Here is a 15,943-nt window from a genome sequence, read left to right on the forward strand (position 1 = left end):
TAGTTTAGCAGTAATTAAATCTAACAACTAACTAAATGCATAACACAAGAATCCAAGGAAGTAAAAACTATATTTAAAGTAAATGACACCAGTCGTCCCTCCATCATATAGCAGGCTTTCTCATTTCTCAACCTGTACTTCCTGTATTTAATAGTTCTGCTTTCAAAGACCCCAAGCACCACGCACAAAACCTTAGGGTGGGCAAAACTTTAGGGTGTCACGAGAGTTTACATTTAGCTGAAGGCTCGTTTCTTAGAGTACATGAATTCTGTTTGGATGTTTCCCCTCCTTGGCACAGGATCCCAGAGTTGTAGATTAATCTTGTGTTTGCATGTTATCATGTAAACATGGGAGTTGTGCCATCTTTGCTGAACCAAAAGCACAGAGGGCAGGAGGTCAGGTGTGGGTGATGGTGGCTCGGTCTCCAGTTTTGTCTTCCTCTGTCTCCGTTTTTATTTCTGTCATGCTTTTTATTCACCACCTCCCACACTGACTTCAGATATGTGGTCTGATTAAGCACATCAAGTTTTTGAGATACCCAGCATTGACGTTTTTAAATATTAATATAACAACACTCCGTGTGGAATTTTAACCAACCATCCATTCTCTTCCACTTATGCTTGTCAGGGTCACGAGGCTGCTGGAGCCTATCCCAGCTGCATTAGGGCGAGAGCCAGGTTCACCCTTGACAGGTTGCCAGTGTGCCGCAGGGCTCGCATAGAGACAGACAACCATTCGCATTCACATTCACACCTGTGGGTAATTTAGTTACCAATTAACCTGTCCCCACCAACTGCATGTTTTGGACTGTGGGAGGAAGCCAGAGTTTAGTTCTGAGAACAAAACAGAAGACCAGAGATGTGTTGAAGCATATTTCTGTCATTTTAGATGAAAAAAAAAAAAAGAGTTTTAAACAAACCACATCCAGCCGACCCGACGGGCCAAGGAAAGAGCTCAAGCTCTCCTAAAAGTGACGGAGGTAAACGTTGGGGGGCAGCTGTAGTTCAGCCCCTGGCTCAGTGTAATATTTGCTCTTCACTCTGTTTGGACGTCATCTGAAAAATGTAATAAATGATCACAGACAGAGGAGCACAACGCCCGACCACCTAAAATAGTCCCCTTGGTTTACAGAAGCCTTCACAGTTGTTGACTTTCTCCGTCCCTGCATCAGCTCGGTGTTGTGAACTGTTGGTGTCACTGAATTTAGATGAATCCCTAAAAATAAAACACAAGGCGTTGTGGTACGAGTGAATAATGAACACTGTTGTGCTTCTAAGAGGTCATTGTTTGTTGTGCTGAGGGGTTCAGCCATTTCCTGGTTGGGTCATGTGCAGTGCTTGGCTCAGCTTCGCCCGACCTGCTCCAAAGGAGACATTTGACACCGATCGCACAGAGCTTTTTGTTCCTGGAGCCCGTTTGATGTTTGCTCTGTGATGTTGCTTTTATTGGGTTTATTGGTGAAAATAATAGATTATATAAAACAGATTGTATTAGCTTAAGTTAAAGGTTTGCAGGTATGAGAGAAGATGATGAGAATTATTCTTATTCACATTTTTACTAATTTACTACAAAGAATAAACATCTGAAATGAAAAACAAAAAGTTTTTTGTAAAGTTTTGGTAAACTGGCGTTCATGATTATTTGCTAAGTATTAGTGGCGTTAAACACCAACTAATCTGTTGAAACTGCAAGAAATGAAGCGTGCAGAACTAAATTATTACTCTGTTATCACTAAAGTAGCTTCAGGGGCACTTCCGATGTTTGATGCTATGAAAGAAAGTGTGTCAGGATCAGATTCAAAATTAATAAACTAATTTTATGATCATTTAACTGACAATGTAACACTCAGGTACGTGTGGCTTCAATTCTCACATACCCGCATTAGTAATAAGTTTAAGTTTAGTAACTTATGTAAAAGTTTCTCGCCTTATTCTGCACACGTGTAGATGTACAGTGAAGCCTGCTGGCATGAACCTCACATCCATGCAAATAATATGTTATTAGCATGCAGTATGGTCTGCTTGTCAGCCTGTATACGAGGGATGTAGCCATGCAGTCGGTGGTGGCTTCACTGCAGAGTGTGACTTGATGGCATACTGTTGCCACTGTTACGCTGCTCTGGTGCCATCGCTCTGCTCTGATCCATGTGAGAAAGCTTGAACTGAGGTGAGAAGTGGTCAAGATCAGATCGAGTCCACAGGTTCCTCGTTCCTCGTCGTTCTTATTGTAGTGATTAAAAACCAGGCTTGGGAAAAATGCTAGAATGCTAAAATGCTATGGTGTGTTGTTAGGGATAAGAGAAATATTTTTAATGTGTATCTGCTCATTATATTGTTTTATGTACTTTAATAAAGGCTTGTAGAGCAAGGCCGCTTTTGACTCCCAAACTAAGTGCTCAGCCAGACTGAAAAACAGGAAGTTTTAGTGCACAGCCATATTAATAGATAAGACACTGAAATGAGGAACTTGCCATATAAGCAATGTTTGAGACTGTGTGATGTGTAAAGTACCAAAATCACACCTATATGAAGCACAGTTTATGATTCTAATGTTAGAGAGCTCTTGCAACTGGCGTTTGAGCTGTGCAGGGGTCTCTCTCTTCCGGAAGATGATTGAATAAAAGAAATGTCAATATTTTAACACACTATGAGTCGGTTTTCTCCGTTCTGTCATGGGGACAAAAGCATCGGGTTTAATAGTGTTTAGGAAACAGGAAAATATATAAGAAGTTGATCAGAGATGAAGAATTATGGTTAATAAGTTTTCTGTCAGTGATGTTTGATAGTTTAAAATTGTATTATCTAAAGGTCAGAGGCACATCTGCTCCACTGTTAGGCTATGTGTCCTGAACTTCAGCACTTTTGGGTGCCAATATTTGCTTTATTTATCTCAACATTGCATAAAAATTGTATGAACTTCAAAGTCCTACCTTTAAATCTTGTTTGTATTCTAAGATCTACTCTGCACTTCTGAGAAATATGCCCCCGACATATAATATAAATGAAAAAGATGACTATAAATGTCAATATATAAAACTAAAACTGAGCATTGTTAAATAACAGCTGACATGAAGCGAACAAATCCCCTCAGGAAAGCCACCGAACCACACCTGAATTACAAAAATAAAAACCTAAAATTGAATAACTGGTTTTCACTAACCAATAAAAATGGTGGGATGCTTTAACTTTTATCAGCTCCTGAAATGAGGTGTTTGAAAAGCACTGCTTTAACATCTGTGTATGTAGTGCAGACAGTGCATCTGGTTTATTTTAATGCTTTATAACAATGTAACTATTTTCCTCATTTAAATGATTATAACGTGTTGAGCTGAGGGCTGTATTCACAGGGTGACTATGAGCGCACAAGCCTTCATAGATATTCTGGCCTTGTTGTCATTTCTGGAAAGCTCGGACGTTTGTCTTTGCGGTATCATGGCGCTGTGAATTTGTCAGGATGTTGCGTGTCAGAGTTCATCTTCCTTTCTGCTTTATTTACAGGTCACCACACCATTTACATCGGCGTGCACGTGCCCAAGAGCTATCGACGTCGGAGGCGTCACCGCCGGAAAACCGGCCACAAGGACAGAAAGGAGAAGTTGATGGAGAATGTCTTTGACAAGTCGGAGACAGAAAACAACGACGAGGCCAGCAACAGCATCCTCAAACCTCTCAGTAAGTTCTGATGGACTCGGTGTCAGGCCTGATTAGAGTTCACGTCTGTCTTTGCTGAAGGCTGCTCTCTTTTCCAGAGAAAAACGCTTCTGTGACTCTGCGTGACCTGAGCAAAGTTGCTGAGTCCACTTAGTGGCCAGAAATAGCTTTGTATGTCCTGCTAAGTGACAAGTCTGCCTCGACAGAGGACAGTGAATTTCTTAGGAAGTCGTGGTTGTGAAGATGCGAATGCAGTAGTGCTGAATCGTCCCGTGGCTTTGTCATAATTTTAGACAGGAATATGTCTGTTTTGGGTATACGGTAGCATGTATGTTGTATGTGCTGGTGTTTGTTTTTTGGTTGCCTTAACCTTCTTAGGAGTGTAAAGTGCAAAACGCCCTCAGGCTGCTGAGATCAGTGGATGCTCAGACAACCAGCTCTGGCCAGTTGTGAGGAAACCAATAGAAGAGGCGGGTTATACTGGGTGACATAAGTATAAGCAAAGCTCTTAATGGTATCAGTATTTTTCTCGGTCATTGCCGTGTTCAAGTTAAAGTTTCAGGTCAAGTAAGACTAAAATCCTTCTGGCACCAGAAACCTTTAGTGATGTATTCAGTCACAAAGAGAAAAGCTCACGACTTAGTCAAGTGAACAAACTGAAAGGAAGCTCAGTGTTTTCGTCGAACTGCATGAACAGTTTGGTGAAGATGGGACTCTCCTGGCAGTTTTTGGAGAAACAGAGCATCATAACGCTGATGAGTCCTCGTGAAAACAGCTTAAGATGTTCTTGTGTTCTGCCAAGTCGTATAATGAGGCAGACCGCTGTCATTTCCAGAGAATGATGCAATTTTACACATGCCTGCATGCGCGTGATGTGACAAGAGGACTAAAGTGTGCCAAAACTGGATTTCACAGTGTGCCCACATCACTCCATGAGAGGGATTTTCATAAATCCAATCACAGAATAGATTACAGCCGGCCCATCTGGTTGGTGCTGGTCACTGTCCACATGCATGTTTAGCAAAAACTGTGTTTTTTTTGGTTTCTGGGATATTTTTTAAATTACAGTTAGGAGTATTGAACAGCATGGGGCTGAAGTCAACTGTAACTGGCTTTTATAGTGTATGAATTCATTTTTTTGTTATGTTTGTTTAGTAAGAGCTTTGTGTTTTTATTTGTTTATTGCAAGTAGAGAATGTGTCATGTATTAAAGTCTATGATTTTTCATCATCAGTGATAGCTCACCAATCAGTAATACATGTTTCATATGGTAAATGGCCTGTATTTGTACAGCGCTTTACTAGTCCCTAAGGACCCCAAAGTGCTTTACACAACCAGTCATCCACACATTCACACACTGGTGATGGCAGCTACATTGTAGCCACAGCCGCCCTGGGGAGCACTGACAGAGGCGAGGCTGCCGGACACTGGCGCCACCGGGCCCTCTGACCACCACCAGTAGGCAACGGGTGAAGTGTCTCGCCCAAGGACACAACGACCGAGACTGTCCAAGCCGGGGCTCGAACCGGCAACCTTCCGATTACAAGGCGAACTCCCAACTCTTGAGCCACGATCGCCCTCGTATAAGTTCTAATTCGTGAAAGGGAAGGCTGTGTTTTTGTTCCTAAAACTCTCTGGTGCTGTCGGCGCCTCGATGGGGGAACAGATGAAACCTTACGCACTCTGATTTGTTGATTTGACCACTAATAAAATGTCCGTTTTATTAGCGGTCAACACTGTTTGCTGTGTGGAACACCACAAACGCAGAGCATACGGTACAGTTGGTGTTGTTGTACAATCGGCTGTTCTTATGTTTTATTGTACGTAAACAGACTTTTGCACATTGTGTTGATGTGCTCCATTTACTACGACACGCGAAAAGTCTCTCTTTTTAAAGTTATGAGCTGATTACTTCATAGATGAGTGCCAATTGTAACGTCAAGCTTAGCTGCATATATGAGTAACTTTCAGATTTCATTGTCGTCATAGTGAAATAACATGAAATATTCTCTGATCGATAGACTACAGGTAGGGGTGGGCGGTATAAATGGTATACGGTCGAAGCGATATGAATTTGGCCAACTGTAGAGATTTTGACTATACCGCTCTACCGCGATAGCGCATGTTGATGATGTCATCAAGCTGCACCTGTTTTGGTTGAAAGCATTGCCACTGTCACTACCCGATCTGTACCGAAAACCCGATCGGTACCACGCATGTGCAAATCTTACCTCACTTCCTCTCTTTGCCAACACTGCGACATTTAATGTATTGGAATGACACGGTCAGCGCCCAGTTAGCTGCTAGCATTTCTCGACAGCTCTGCCTCCTTTTCGACTGCCCGGGACATTTAAATAATGGATACCTCGTATACAAACAAATTCAGGCTTTTCTCCTCAACAGAGAGTGTCCCCCGATTGAACAACGACGCTGTAAAATAAGAAGAATGGCGCCTAATTACAGACTTAATAGTACAGACTTAGTAATGTGCCACGTGAAGATTCATCAGCCAGATTAAGTGTTTACTGATGACTGACAGTGATAGCGGACATCATCATCATTATTCCAATCAATCCTCTCCACACAGAAAAGCTTAAACACACTCGACTATCACTAAATCAAATTTAACACGCACACACAAACACGATTTGTAATGACGGAAATTGATACGATTGATGCATCTACTTAAAATCTTGTACGAGTTCGAATCTTAGTGATCGCAAGGTTAGAGGTCAAAGGTCAAGTTTTCTGAAAATCTTGTGAATGCGATAACTTGAGAGGTTGGAGATGTAGGAATTTGAAATTCATACTGTATCACCGGCCATCGGCAATATTTTTTAATTGATAAAATAACACAAATTACAGGTAATTTTAAACAAAAGGGCAGAGACGGGACAAAAAAAATTAATTACCTTGAGGGTTGATTTCATTCGACATATAGATTAACTACATTCACCGTCAAGCTTATGATCAGTTCTCCTGCAGTCATTTCAGTTTTTTTTATATAATGTCAAATCACAGCAACAGTTGTTTCAAGGTGCTTTATGAAGTAAAGACTCTGCAATAATACAGAGAAAACCCCCAAATCAAACAACATCTTGGAGCAACCACTTGGTGACAACGGGAAGGAAAAACTCCTTTTTAACAGGAAGAAACCTCCGGCAGAACCAGGCTCAGGTGGGAAAACCGCCTGCTGTGACCAGTAGAGGGTGAGGAGAGGGAGACGGGACAAAGACACTATGCTAAAGAGACCCTAATTTAAAAAAAGAAGACTTTATTAAATTCTTTCCATAAATGAATCCCCATCACCTCATGACATCCACAACATGGGTCCTCCCAAGTGTCATCCTCTACAATTGTAAAACTCAAATCTGCAGGCATTCAAAAACTGACAGGCATGCAGTAATGTCATGCTGTTATTCACTCCATGTTTGTCTCTGTGGAAAACATGGCCGCCCCCAGGGGAGGGCCGTGTTCTTTCTGAACTCAAATCCTCTTGTTTGGTCAGATGGACACTGCAGGGACTGCAAGTGCGTCCTCCCGGCTACGTGCATGTCCACTGCACAGCTTTCTGACCCTGCTCATTTTGATGAGTTTTGGTTTTTCCTTTTAAATCCTAACCTTTTACTCATCTTTTTCTGCTCTGGGGTCAAATGCTCTTTCAAAGTGGATTATAGGGATTACTTAGAAACTTAGCTTGCACACAGATAATAGCTTTAGTTTCTCAAAGTCACCGAGAGCAAGCTGTGATTGCTATAATTGTTTTTTGTATACGGATTCCTAAATGGAAAGAATGGAAACCTTTATGAGCTTTTCCTGTTTGATAAATGCAAAGATTTAGAGAGCAAAGTTTTCTTCTTATTCCTGAAAAGCATAAATGTGTGGCATGTATGCTATCCCAAAAACATTTCTAGGTAACAAGTTAACAAAAAAACTATGTTTACACCACAGGATGGTCTGTGGTACTTTAGGATTACCTTAATCCTAAACATATTCCAGCTGTTTGCTTAACTGGTCAACACACAAGAATGATTTTTAAAAAGAAACACTATACAGAACACTTCACTGTACTTTTCTGTGTGTTCACTGTAAAGCCTGAATGATTAAAGTGCTGCAAAAGTATGTTGAAAACTATAGATAGAAACATATCACACTATCATTTTATCTACTTTAGTTATTCTTCTACACTTTTTGACACAAACTACTGAGACATGCATGAGGACATGCAGAGGTTTGGTGTGACAGAGGAGGATGCTGGGGATCAGGTGAGAGGGAGGCAAATTCCCTAAAGGGAGCAAAAGTGCCATTAAACTATCGTGACATAGTAATTTTTCAGGGATCAATGCCATAAACGGCCACTGACGAGCTGAATATTCGAGGGCTTATTTGGATGCTTTTGGTATAATTTTGTTAGAGAACTTGTCTAATGAAGTGAGACAGAGCAGCGAGTACCAACTCATTTATTTTACTTGCAAGGAAGCAAAAGCATAATCTATGTAAATGCTCGCCCACACAATCCCACGAGTTTCATTTATACACTTCTTTGAACGTTATCCTGGTAACAGATATGTGTGCGACACTCTTGCAGAGAAACAGTTCAGTTACACAGTGAACTCGGACATCTGGATAACAGATAGCAGAGGAGCCACAACAAGGCCTGAGACAAGGACAGAGAAAGATTCCTTCAGCTTGCAGTAAAGAGTGTTGCATGGCTTTAATAATTTTTCCATCAGATATCTAATATTAATAACAATAACCTCATTATTATCTCATTTTAGCTGTCTTAGTCATTATCTCAGCACTTTTTGCCTAGTTCACTTATAGTGATTAGCTTAGCTATAAGTTAGCAAGCTACTGAAGCTAGCTAAAACATGCACACATGGAGTCACTGGACTTTTTTTTAATGATCCACATTTAACGCAAGCTGCAGTGTTTCAAAAATGTTTGTTTGAAGTATCGTAACCTAACAGTGTTACTGATGGGCCTGCAGGTTTTTAACTGTTTTTGCTGATGCTTGCTTCTCATTGCTGGAATCTGGTTTAATAACTTGTAAAATTATTTAAACACATTTTGTTGTAGTGTGCAGCCTACTTTAAATCTTCCTTTAAATGCACAGGCTCTACTTCATTGCATAGCAGATTGATATCAGCTGCTTCTCTGCCACTCATTTCAGTTTCCTCCACTGTGGCAGCTGCAGCTGGAGCTGCAGGCATCGTTCTCCTCTTACAACCACCCAACACCCAGGCACTCCACATTTCACTCTTACAGACCTATTCTGTTTTTCACCCACAAATTTAAAAGTGATGTGAACATCCAAAGTAAAGAGTAGACAGGAAAATGGGGAAGAGAGCAGCAGCAAAGGATCGCAGGTCAGAGTCCAACCCAGGCCGCTGCATTTCAGCCGTAAGGCTGAATCAACCAGTGAGCTAAACTGACAGCCGTATGGTTAAACAGGTCTCTATTTGAAAAAGTAACAAACAATCTGTTTAGTAATGCGTCTCAGCACCGCCTTCTTATATCAGTTAAACATGACAACAAAGTGGAGCGCGCTCCCAGCTGAGCTGTCGTACGCAGGAGTGAAGGTCCTGCACGAAATCGAGCTTTCTAACTAAGTAACAGCACATTTATTTCATGTGAATTAAACATTACTTGGGATGAATGTGGCTTGGAATCAAACTTACATTTGAGCTCAGTGGAGGCACAGAGAAAATGTTTTTTACATCCAGCACGCCTGCAGACAGCACAGTGGTTTCATTTCAGGTTATTTCCCGCAGCTGGAATTTGTTATATTGGCCACCTCAGCTATCACAGCAAAATACCAGAGCTAGATGTTCTTGATATAAATACTGTGTTCTCAATGAATCACCCTCAGGGTGTCACTCTGTATTCAAGCCGGTCCCTGCTCGCTGCCTGTGTGCTAGCTCCTCTGCATACTGAATGTCAGACTTGAAAACATGTCCTGCACTTTTTTTTGCTTTGAATGAGGTGAAATGGAGACACAGATATCATTGCATGTGTGGCCAAAGACAATGAGCATGTTACTACATCCCATGTAGCATTTATACTGCACTGAGATTTTCAGAAAGGTCAGAGTAGATGGAAGGTATTTGTGTAGGATGCATGTCAAGAATGGGACTAAACAGGCCTTTAGTGGCAGTCGCACTAAGCTTTCTGCCGGGCAGCATTCTTCCTCCGTACCCTATCCCATGAGCCTTTGCTGCTGGGACAAAGTCCTCTTTGTGTGCCCATGGCTCTTGGCTAGAGCACACAGAGCTTTGAAATTGTGTTTGAACGATGGGATTTTCATTTCTAGCCCTCCTTTTCGTGCTTGCTCTCACCCCTCTTTGCTTTCACTCTGACTCAACCCGCACCCTCCCCACCAAACCCACCTTTCTCTTAGCAACTGGCCGAGTAGGACGGTATTGCTCTGACACTAGCACTATTTGTGTTACCTCTTCATTTTTATATTGGATCACAGCATCAATTTCTCATGAGAAATTTCAAAAATCCTCGGACACATTTTTGTGTAACAGCAGTTTAGGTTGCGCGCTGAATATTTAGCTGTAAAACTTTGGGGAATTCATTTTTAAAGACGCTTCTAATTTACAGCTACATATTTGCATTCTTTGACTCTGTTATAGTAACTTTGGGTGAATCACAACTCAAAATAATCCAGATTTGAGAACTGGTGCAGCTCGTCAGTCTAGCCTCATCATTTAAGCCACTTTTCTTCTGATTGTCTGCCTCTGATAATCAGGAGGGTTGAACTAAGATGATCATATTAAGTGTATCCCCTCTTGTTGACATCATGCAGAGCCAAGAATAGAAAGAATTGTGTGAAACAGCATTTTATACCAGTCTGAATTCCGAGCTTCCAGCTCACAGCATGTCCTCCTCCCCAAAGGGATTTTTTCCTCCCCACTGTCACCAAATGTGAACATCTACTCAGGTCTACATCACCGTTTGATTCTTGATTCTTCCAAACTGCATGTCAAAGGATCCTTGGGCAAGATGCTGAACACTGAGATGCCCCTGGTGCATTCATTAGAGGGCGAGTGTGTGCATGAATGTTAGACAAGGCGTTTGGAGAATAAAAGCGTTGTATGAATGTGTGTGATTGGGTGAATGAAGCTGGTAGTATAAAGCATTTTGAGTGCTCAATTAGAGTAGAAAGGCCCTATGTAAGTACCGATCCACTTACCATTGTACGAGGAAACGTGTGACAGGAAATAGAGCCATTCATAAAAGGCCCTTTAAAATGTGTTCCTGGCCTTATTATGAGGATTGTAGATGCCCCCTCACACCCAAACGTGCTTCTTTCGTTTCCCTTGTGTTAATTTCTTTGCTTGTGCAACATAGTTGATGATAAATGTATATGTAGCTCTTATTAGTAAAACCAAAATGTAAAGGCTGTAACTTGAAAATGCGGATAGGCATAGTAGTGGATTACAGCCGTATACAACTGCTTGCATGTTGGAAAAAATTCCTCTGGAAGCAAGTCTCACCACTAGGCGGCCATCTTGAAACTGCTCCGGGAACTTATTTGTATTAAGGTGAGGTTGGCCGTTATGAATGTCTCTCTTCCACAGCATGTCTTTATCCTGTCTTCCTTCTCTCTCCCCAACCGGTCACAGCAGATGGCCCCGCCCCTCCCTGAGCCTGGTCCTGCTGCAGGTTTCTTCCTGTTAAAAGGGAGTTTTTCCTTCCCACTGTCACCAAAGTGCTGCTCATAGGGGGTCATATTATTGTTTGAGTTTTCTCTGTATGTATTATTTTAGGGTCGACCTTACAATAAAAATTGCCTTGAGGTTACTGTTGTTGTGATTTGGCGCTGTATAAATAAAATTAAATTGAATTGTATGTATTTTTTTATTTATTTTATGTAAGTGGCTTTTCCCCCTAGAAATTGCACTTCTAGCACCATCTTAATTTCCGTTCTGGATTATTTGAGAGCCATGCCTCTCTCTCGACATTTCTCTGCTGTTAGCTTGTCCTAACCCATGCTAAAGCTGATTTCTCCTAACATAATGCTTGGCTTCATCTGGAGTGTCTTTACTTTGAATTCACAGGAAAGAAAATAAATACTTACTGTCCACAGTTTGGTTTGTTACACTTAATGCCACTTTAAAATATTTCACGATGATTTTTGATTAAATATTTTGCACATTTGCTGCTCCTCTATTATTTTTTTTGCCGCTTCTTTTTTTAACCAGAAGTACCTGAAAATTACAGCAGTAGATCCTCGGTGTGTGGCCGCATCACTTGGCTCTTTGCACCCACCTGCCTGCCATTGTTTGCATGTAATTTTGTCCATACAGGTATTTAAAGCTTGTTTTAAATGTTTACTATAATCAGCCTAAATCGCTCTGGATGTGAGTGTCAGCTGAATGTGTGAAACACACGTGTGCTTTACTCCCTCTAAGATGTTATTAAACAGGTTGTGGTGTCTTAAGCTAGTTGCAGCTTGTAGAAATGAGTGAGTGTGTGTATGTGTGTATGTCTGTGTGTGCGTGCCAGCAGACAGTTTTTCCCCTAACTAGTAATCTTACAGCTGCCTGTCTGGCTCATACCTGCTGCTGTTCCTGTGCCACAGAAAACACAATCGGGAAACTGCAGCCCTTCACCCCCTTTACTATTGGGCCATGAATGAATGAATGAGTCAGTGTGGTGGATGATATGATGTTAATTGTGTTTGCCAACATCTAAATTTGTCCTGCAAAGTAAAATCCAGACTCTTATAGTTAACTTGTAATTGGACCATGGTGGTGGCTTCAGAAGCTCCTACAGACTCAGAAGATTAAGAAACAAAAGCAAATTTTTACTAATTACCTGTTGAGAAATAAAGATGCTCCATGGTAAATATATCCATCACTGTAGTAGCTCTCTGGTGCTACAGTATTAGCAAGCTGTTGTGTAATCTGATCAGCTGGCTTTGCTATCACACAGAGACACACACACATGTGTGAGCAGAGTTATAATTCTGTGCTCTTAAGGCGATTCATTCCTGGATCTTTACCGTAAATCCAAGTCTTAACCCTCAAAAAAGCCACTGAAGGAATGGTCACTGAAAAGACCTGGGACTCAAAGTGATGCTAGTAACAACAGGGATGCAAGAACACCTCATTAGTAATGTCACAGAGTAAACTCGCTGTCCATATTTAACTTTAATCACTGCCTCCTAATATTTACTAGTTTTCTAAGTTTTGCATATAGCTGTACATACACAACTTCATTTTCAAAACCTTAATTCAGTCACGCTGTGATCATTGTTTCTGTTATGTTGTGTTTTGTTGTGGCTTCGACGCTGTGGGTGATGTGGTTCCAAGAGTTTGTGTGAAGGTTTAGCTAGCAACAGCCTGCAGAGATGAATGTTGAGGGTTAATGTTGCTGAATGTTGATAAATGTTCATAGTTTCTTAACAGGTAATAATTGTGTAGAAACACTTAGCTCGCTATGAAAAACAGGAAATTACTGCAACATTTTCCTGAGTTTACACTTGCAAACTAGGGTAGTATAAAATGCATTTACCTTTAAACTTTGAAGCCATTTACTTTGGTAAACCATTAAGTTCATGCGACTTCTTAAGTGCTTCACATTCAAAGTACAAAATTTAGCATAGATATATTAAATTGAGAGTATTTACTGATTTACGCAGCTTATGTTTTGCAGTGTACAGTATTATCTACTAGTTTTGTGAGCAAATGTTTGCTTTTTTGGCTTTTTTGGGGGATCCGGGCTAAAATCTGAAGTCTCACATGTCAGGTCGCAGGAAAGCCTGGAGAGCCATCAGAACAGATCAATAGAAGCTGTAAAATCAAGCCCCCAACACCACATTAATCGGTTATTGAATAACCACGTTATCTGTCTAACTGCGACGCGTGCTGCCAGCTAATTAAAAGCCAGGGCTATTCATTCTGGATTTAAACATTTAAAAGCTGGAGCCCAAGACAAGCACAAAAAATATCAGCAAATTAGAATTACAGCCCCGCACTATTCACGCCACAACAATACTAGAGATGGCACGATACCACTTTTTTATGTCCGATACCGATACGTAATATCGGATCGGTCCATCTCTAGACAATACTGAAGTAAACGTTAAATTTTAAGATCAGCAAAATGTTAAATGAAGACATGATCTTAAATGTAACATGAGCTTCTGCATTGAGCAGTACAGAGTCTGAATTTCAGTGACATTTGCTTTAAAAAAGTTCAAGGTGTAATTTTGACATGTGATACCAGCCAAAGGACAGAGTTACTAAATAATAGTGATTATTAATGGTAGTTGTGCTCTTTTTATGTCTCACTGTTCAGTTTTAGGCACTCGTGGATACTGTGCAGGTTTCTGGTGTCTGTGTCTATAGTGATGTTGTGTGGGTCCAGTAAAAAGTAGGGTTCAGAAGCAATGTTCAGATATTGTCTGTTTCACTCAGTGAAAGACGCTGTTGTCACGTCGACTGTTTGCACCATGTTTAATACTGAGGAGTATTACACCGTTATTGTTCCTGCTGGAACTGTGCTGGGTTCACTTATGTGTCACTCTCTAAATATTCAAATGAGAAGACAAGAGGAAGGAAAGCCAAGCCTGAGCTGAAGAATGGACCAGTTTGTGAACCATTTCCTAATTGTTAATGAGGGGCTTCAGGACAGCTTGCCAAGGCTGGAGGGCCAATGGCGAAGAACTGTTTGAAAAGTGAAGGGGGGGTTGGGGGGGGGTGGACTGGGGCTAGCTGTTGGGCCACTGTCACTGAGGGGGACCCTAAACCCAATCAGCCCCCTCCTACCTGCTTCACAAAGTGCTGGAGCAGGCAACTGAGAGCCGCTGTCACTTCCACCGAAGATTTTAATGAGGGTCTAGCTGGTGCTTTGGGACTGTGGTGAGCCTGTGACACTTGCAGACTACAGTCTGTTAAGCAAACGCTGTGTCAGCTGACTTGGAGAGCAAAGGGGGGTCAGATTTTAAAGATGTCCAACAACAACAATAATCAAGAAGAGAAGGAGGAAAAAGAAGAGGACGCTGAAGATAAAAGAGAGGAGGTCACAGTGAACACTGCGCTGCTTCCACCTCCTACTGAGGTCAATGTGAAGAGTCCAGCTGAGGACGAAAAGCCAGTGCCCAAGCCCTTGCCCAACGGGCACCACTGCCAGCCTATGAACCTCAGTATCTTTCCTCTCTCCACAGTCTCACCAGCAGCAGAGAGGATTCGCTTCATCCTAGGTGAGGACGACGATGGCCCGGCACCCCCACAGCTCTTCACTGAGTTGGATGAGCTCCTGTCAGTGGACGGACAGGAGATGGAGTGGAAGGAGACGGCCAGGTAAGATCCTCTTTGTGTGTATCTGCTTTGTTAAAATCATATCCTTTCACGGAGTCACTAAAAATGTGAATAAAAATGATGAAAAACCAGCCTCACGTTAAGTTTTTATCTCAAAAGGAATGAATATTTGTTTTTTATGGAAAAACAGTGAACAGACATTTGAAAACAGCTCCAAGTTTAAAACTGAGCTCAGAGTTTTACTGGTTTCTTCTGAGTGGCTCTCTAGTGGGACACACTGGGACAGAGATGGGATGATTGTTTATACATAATTAGCAGTGGATGAGTGAAGTTCTTTCAGGAGGAAACAGAGTCTCTGGACCGCTGCTCGAGGCACCCAATCAGTGATTCATTATCCTAAACTCAGACATACTGTAGAAGTTTTGATTCACTGTTGTTTAAACAGTTTGCAGAAGTACTGCTGACATTTTTAGTGCACTTTAAAATTGCTTTTAATTAAACTCAGTGAAGCTTTTAATTGCTAAGTTCTGCTTTAAATCTAGTTGACTGTCGTTTTAAATTTGGCCTTTTTGCCAGCGTTTCTAATGACTGACGATAAAATTGTCCAGCCTCCGCCCCCGTGCCTACTGCACACAGGAAGTTATTATATATGACTGAAGGATCAGATGAGGGGCTGATCCTTCAGTCATATTCGGTCAGCTCTGGAGAAACTTCAGCATAATTTAACCTGCACTGGACCACATGTTTGAAATGCACTATGATAGGTAAGTGTGGCCTCGGGAGTAATGATTCCCATCATTTCATGTCAGCCGTCTGAAAAAATCTAATAAAAAGCAATAAAAAAGCTTCTACTTGATAGAAGAGGATGCAGCATATTTTTTCAGTCTCTAAAAATAAAAATCTTTAGCATACAGAAACTGTATGGAAAAAAAAAAAACAGGCTGAGGACAGCAGTGCAAGAGTTGTAGTTCAAAATTTAAGAACTTGTGCAGCATCTCGCCGAGTACACTCAGAGGA

General features: G+C 41.4%; 1 protein-coding gene across 3 annotated transcripts in view; it reads left to right on the top strand.

Moving 5' to 3' along the window:
* Window positions 1–15,943, top strand: part of slc4a4a (solute carrier family 4 member 4a) — a 65,951-nt gene that overhangs the window by 10,996 nt on the left and 39,012 nt on the right. For all 3 annotated transcript variants that reach the window (XM_085476444.1, XM_085476445.1, XM_085476443.1), the window contains 2 exons: window positions 3,498–3,671; window positions 14,833–14,968. In XM_085476444.1, coding sequence (XP_085332570.1) covers window positions 3,498–3,671; window positions 14,833–14,968 — 310 coding nt within the window. The remainder of the gene's footprint in view (window positions 1–3,497; window positions 3,672–14,832; window positions 14,969–15,943) is intronic.

Source organism: Copadichromis virginalis, linkage group LG12 (genome assembly GCF_057382275.1).
Source record: "Copadichromis virginalis isolate Kocher_CV1m ecotype Utaka linkage group LG12, C_Virginalis_male_GT1.1, whole genome shotgun sequence".
Lineage (NCBI taxonomy): Eukaryota > Metazoa > Chordata > Actinopteri > Cichliformes > Cichlidae > Copadichromis > Copadichromis virginalis.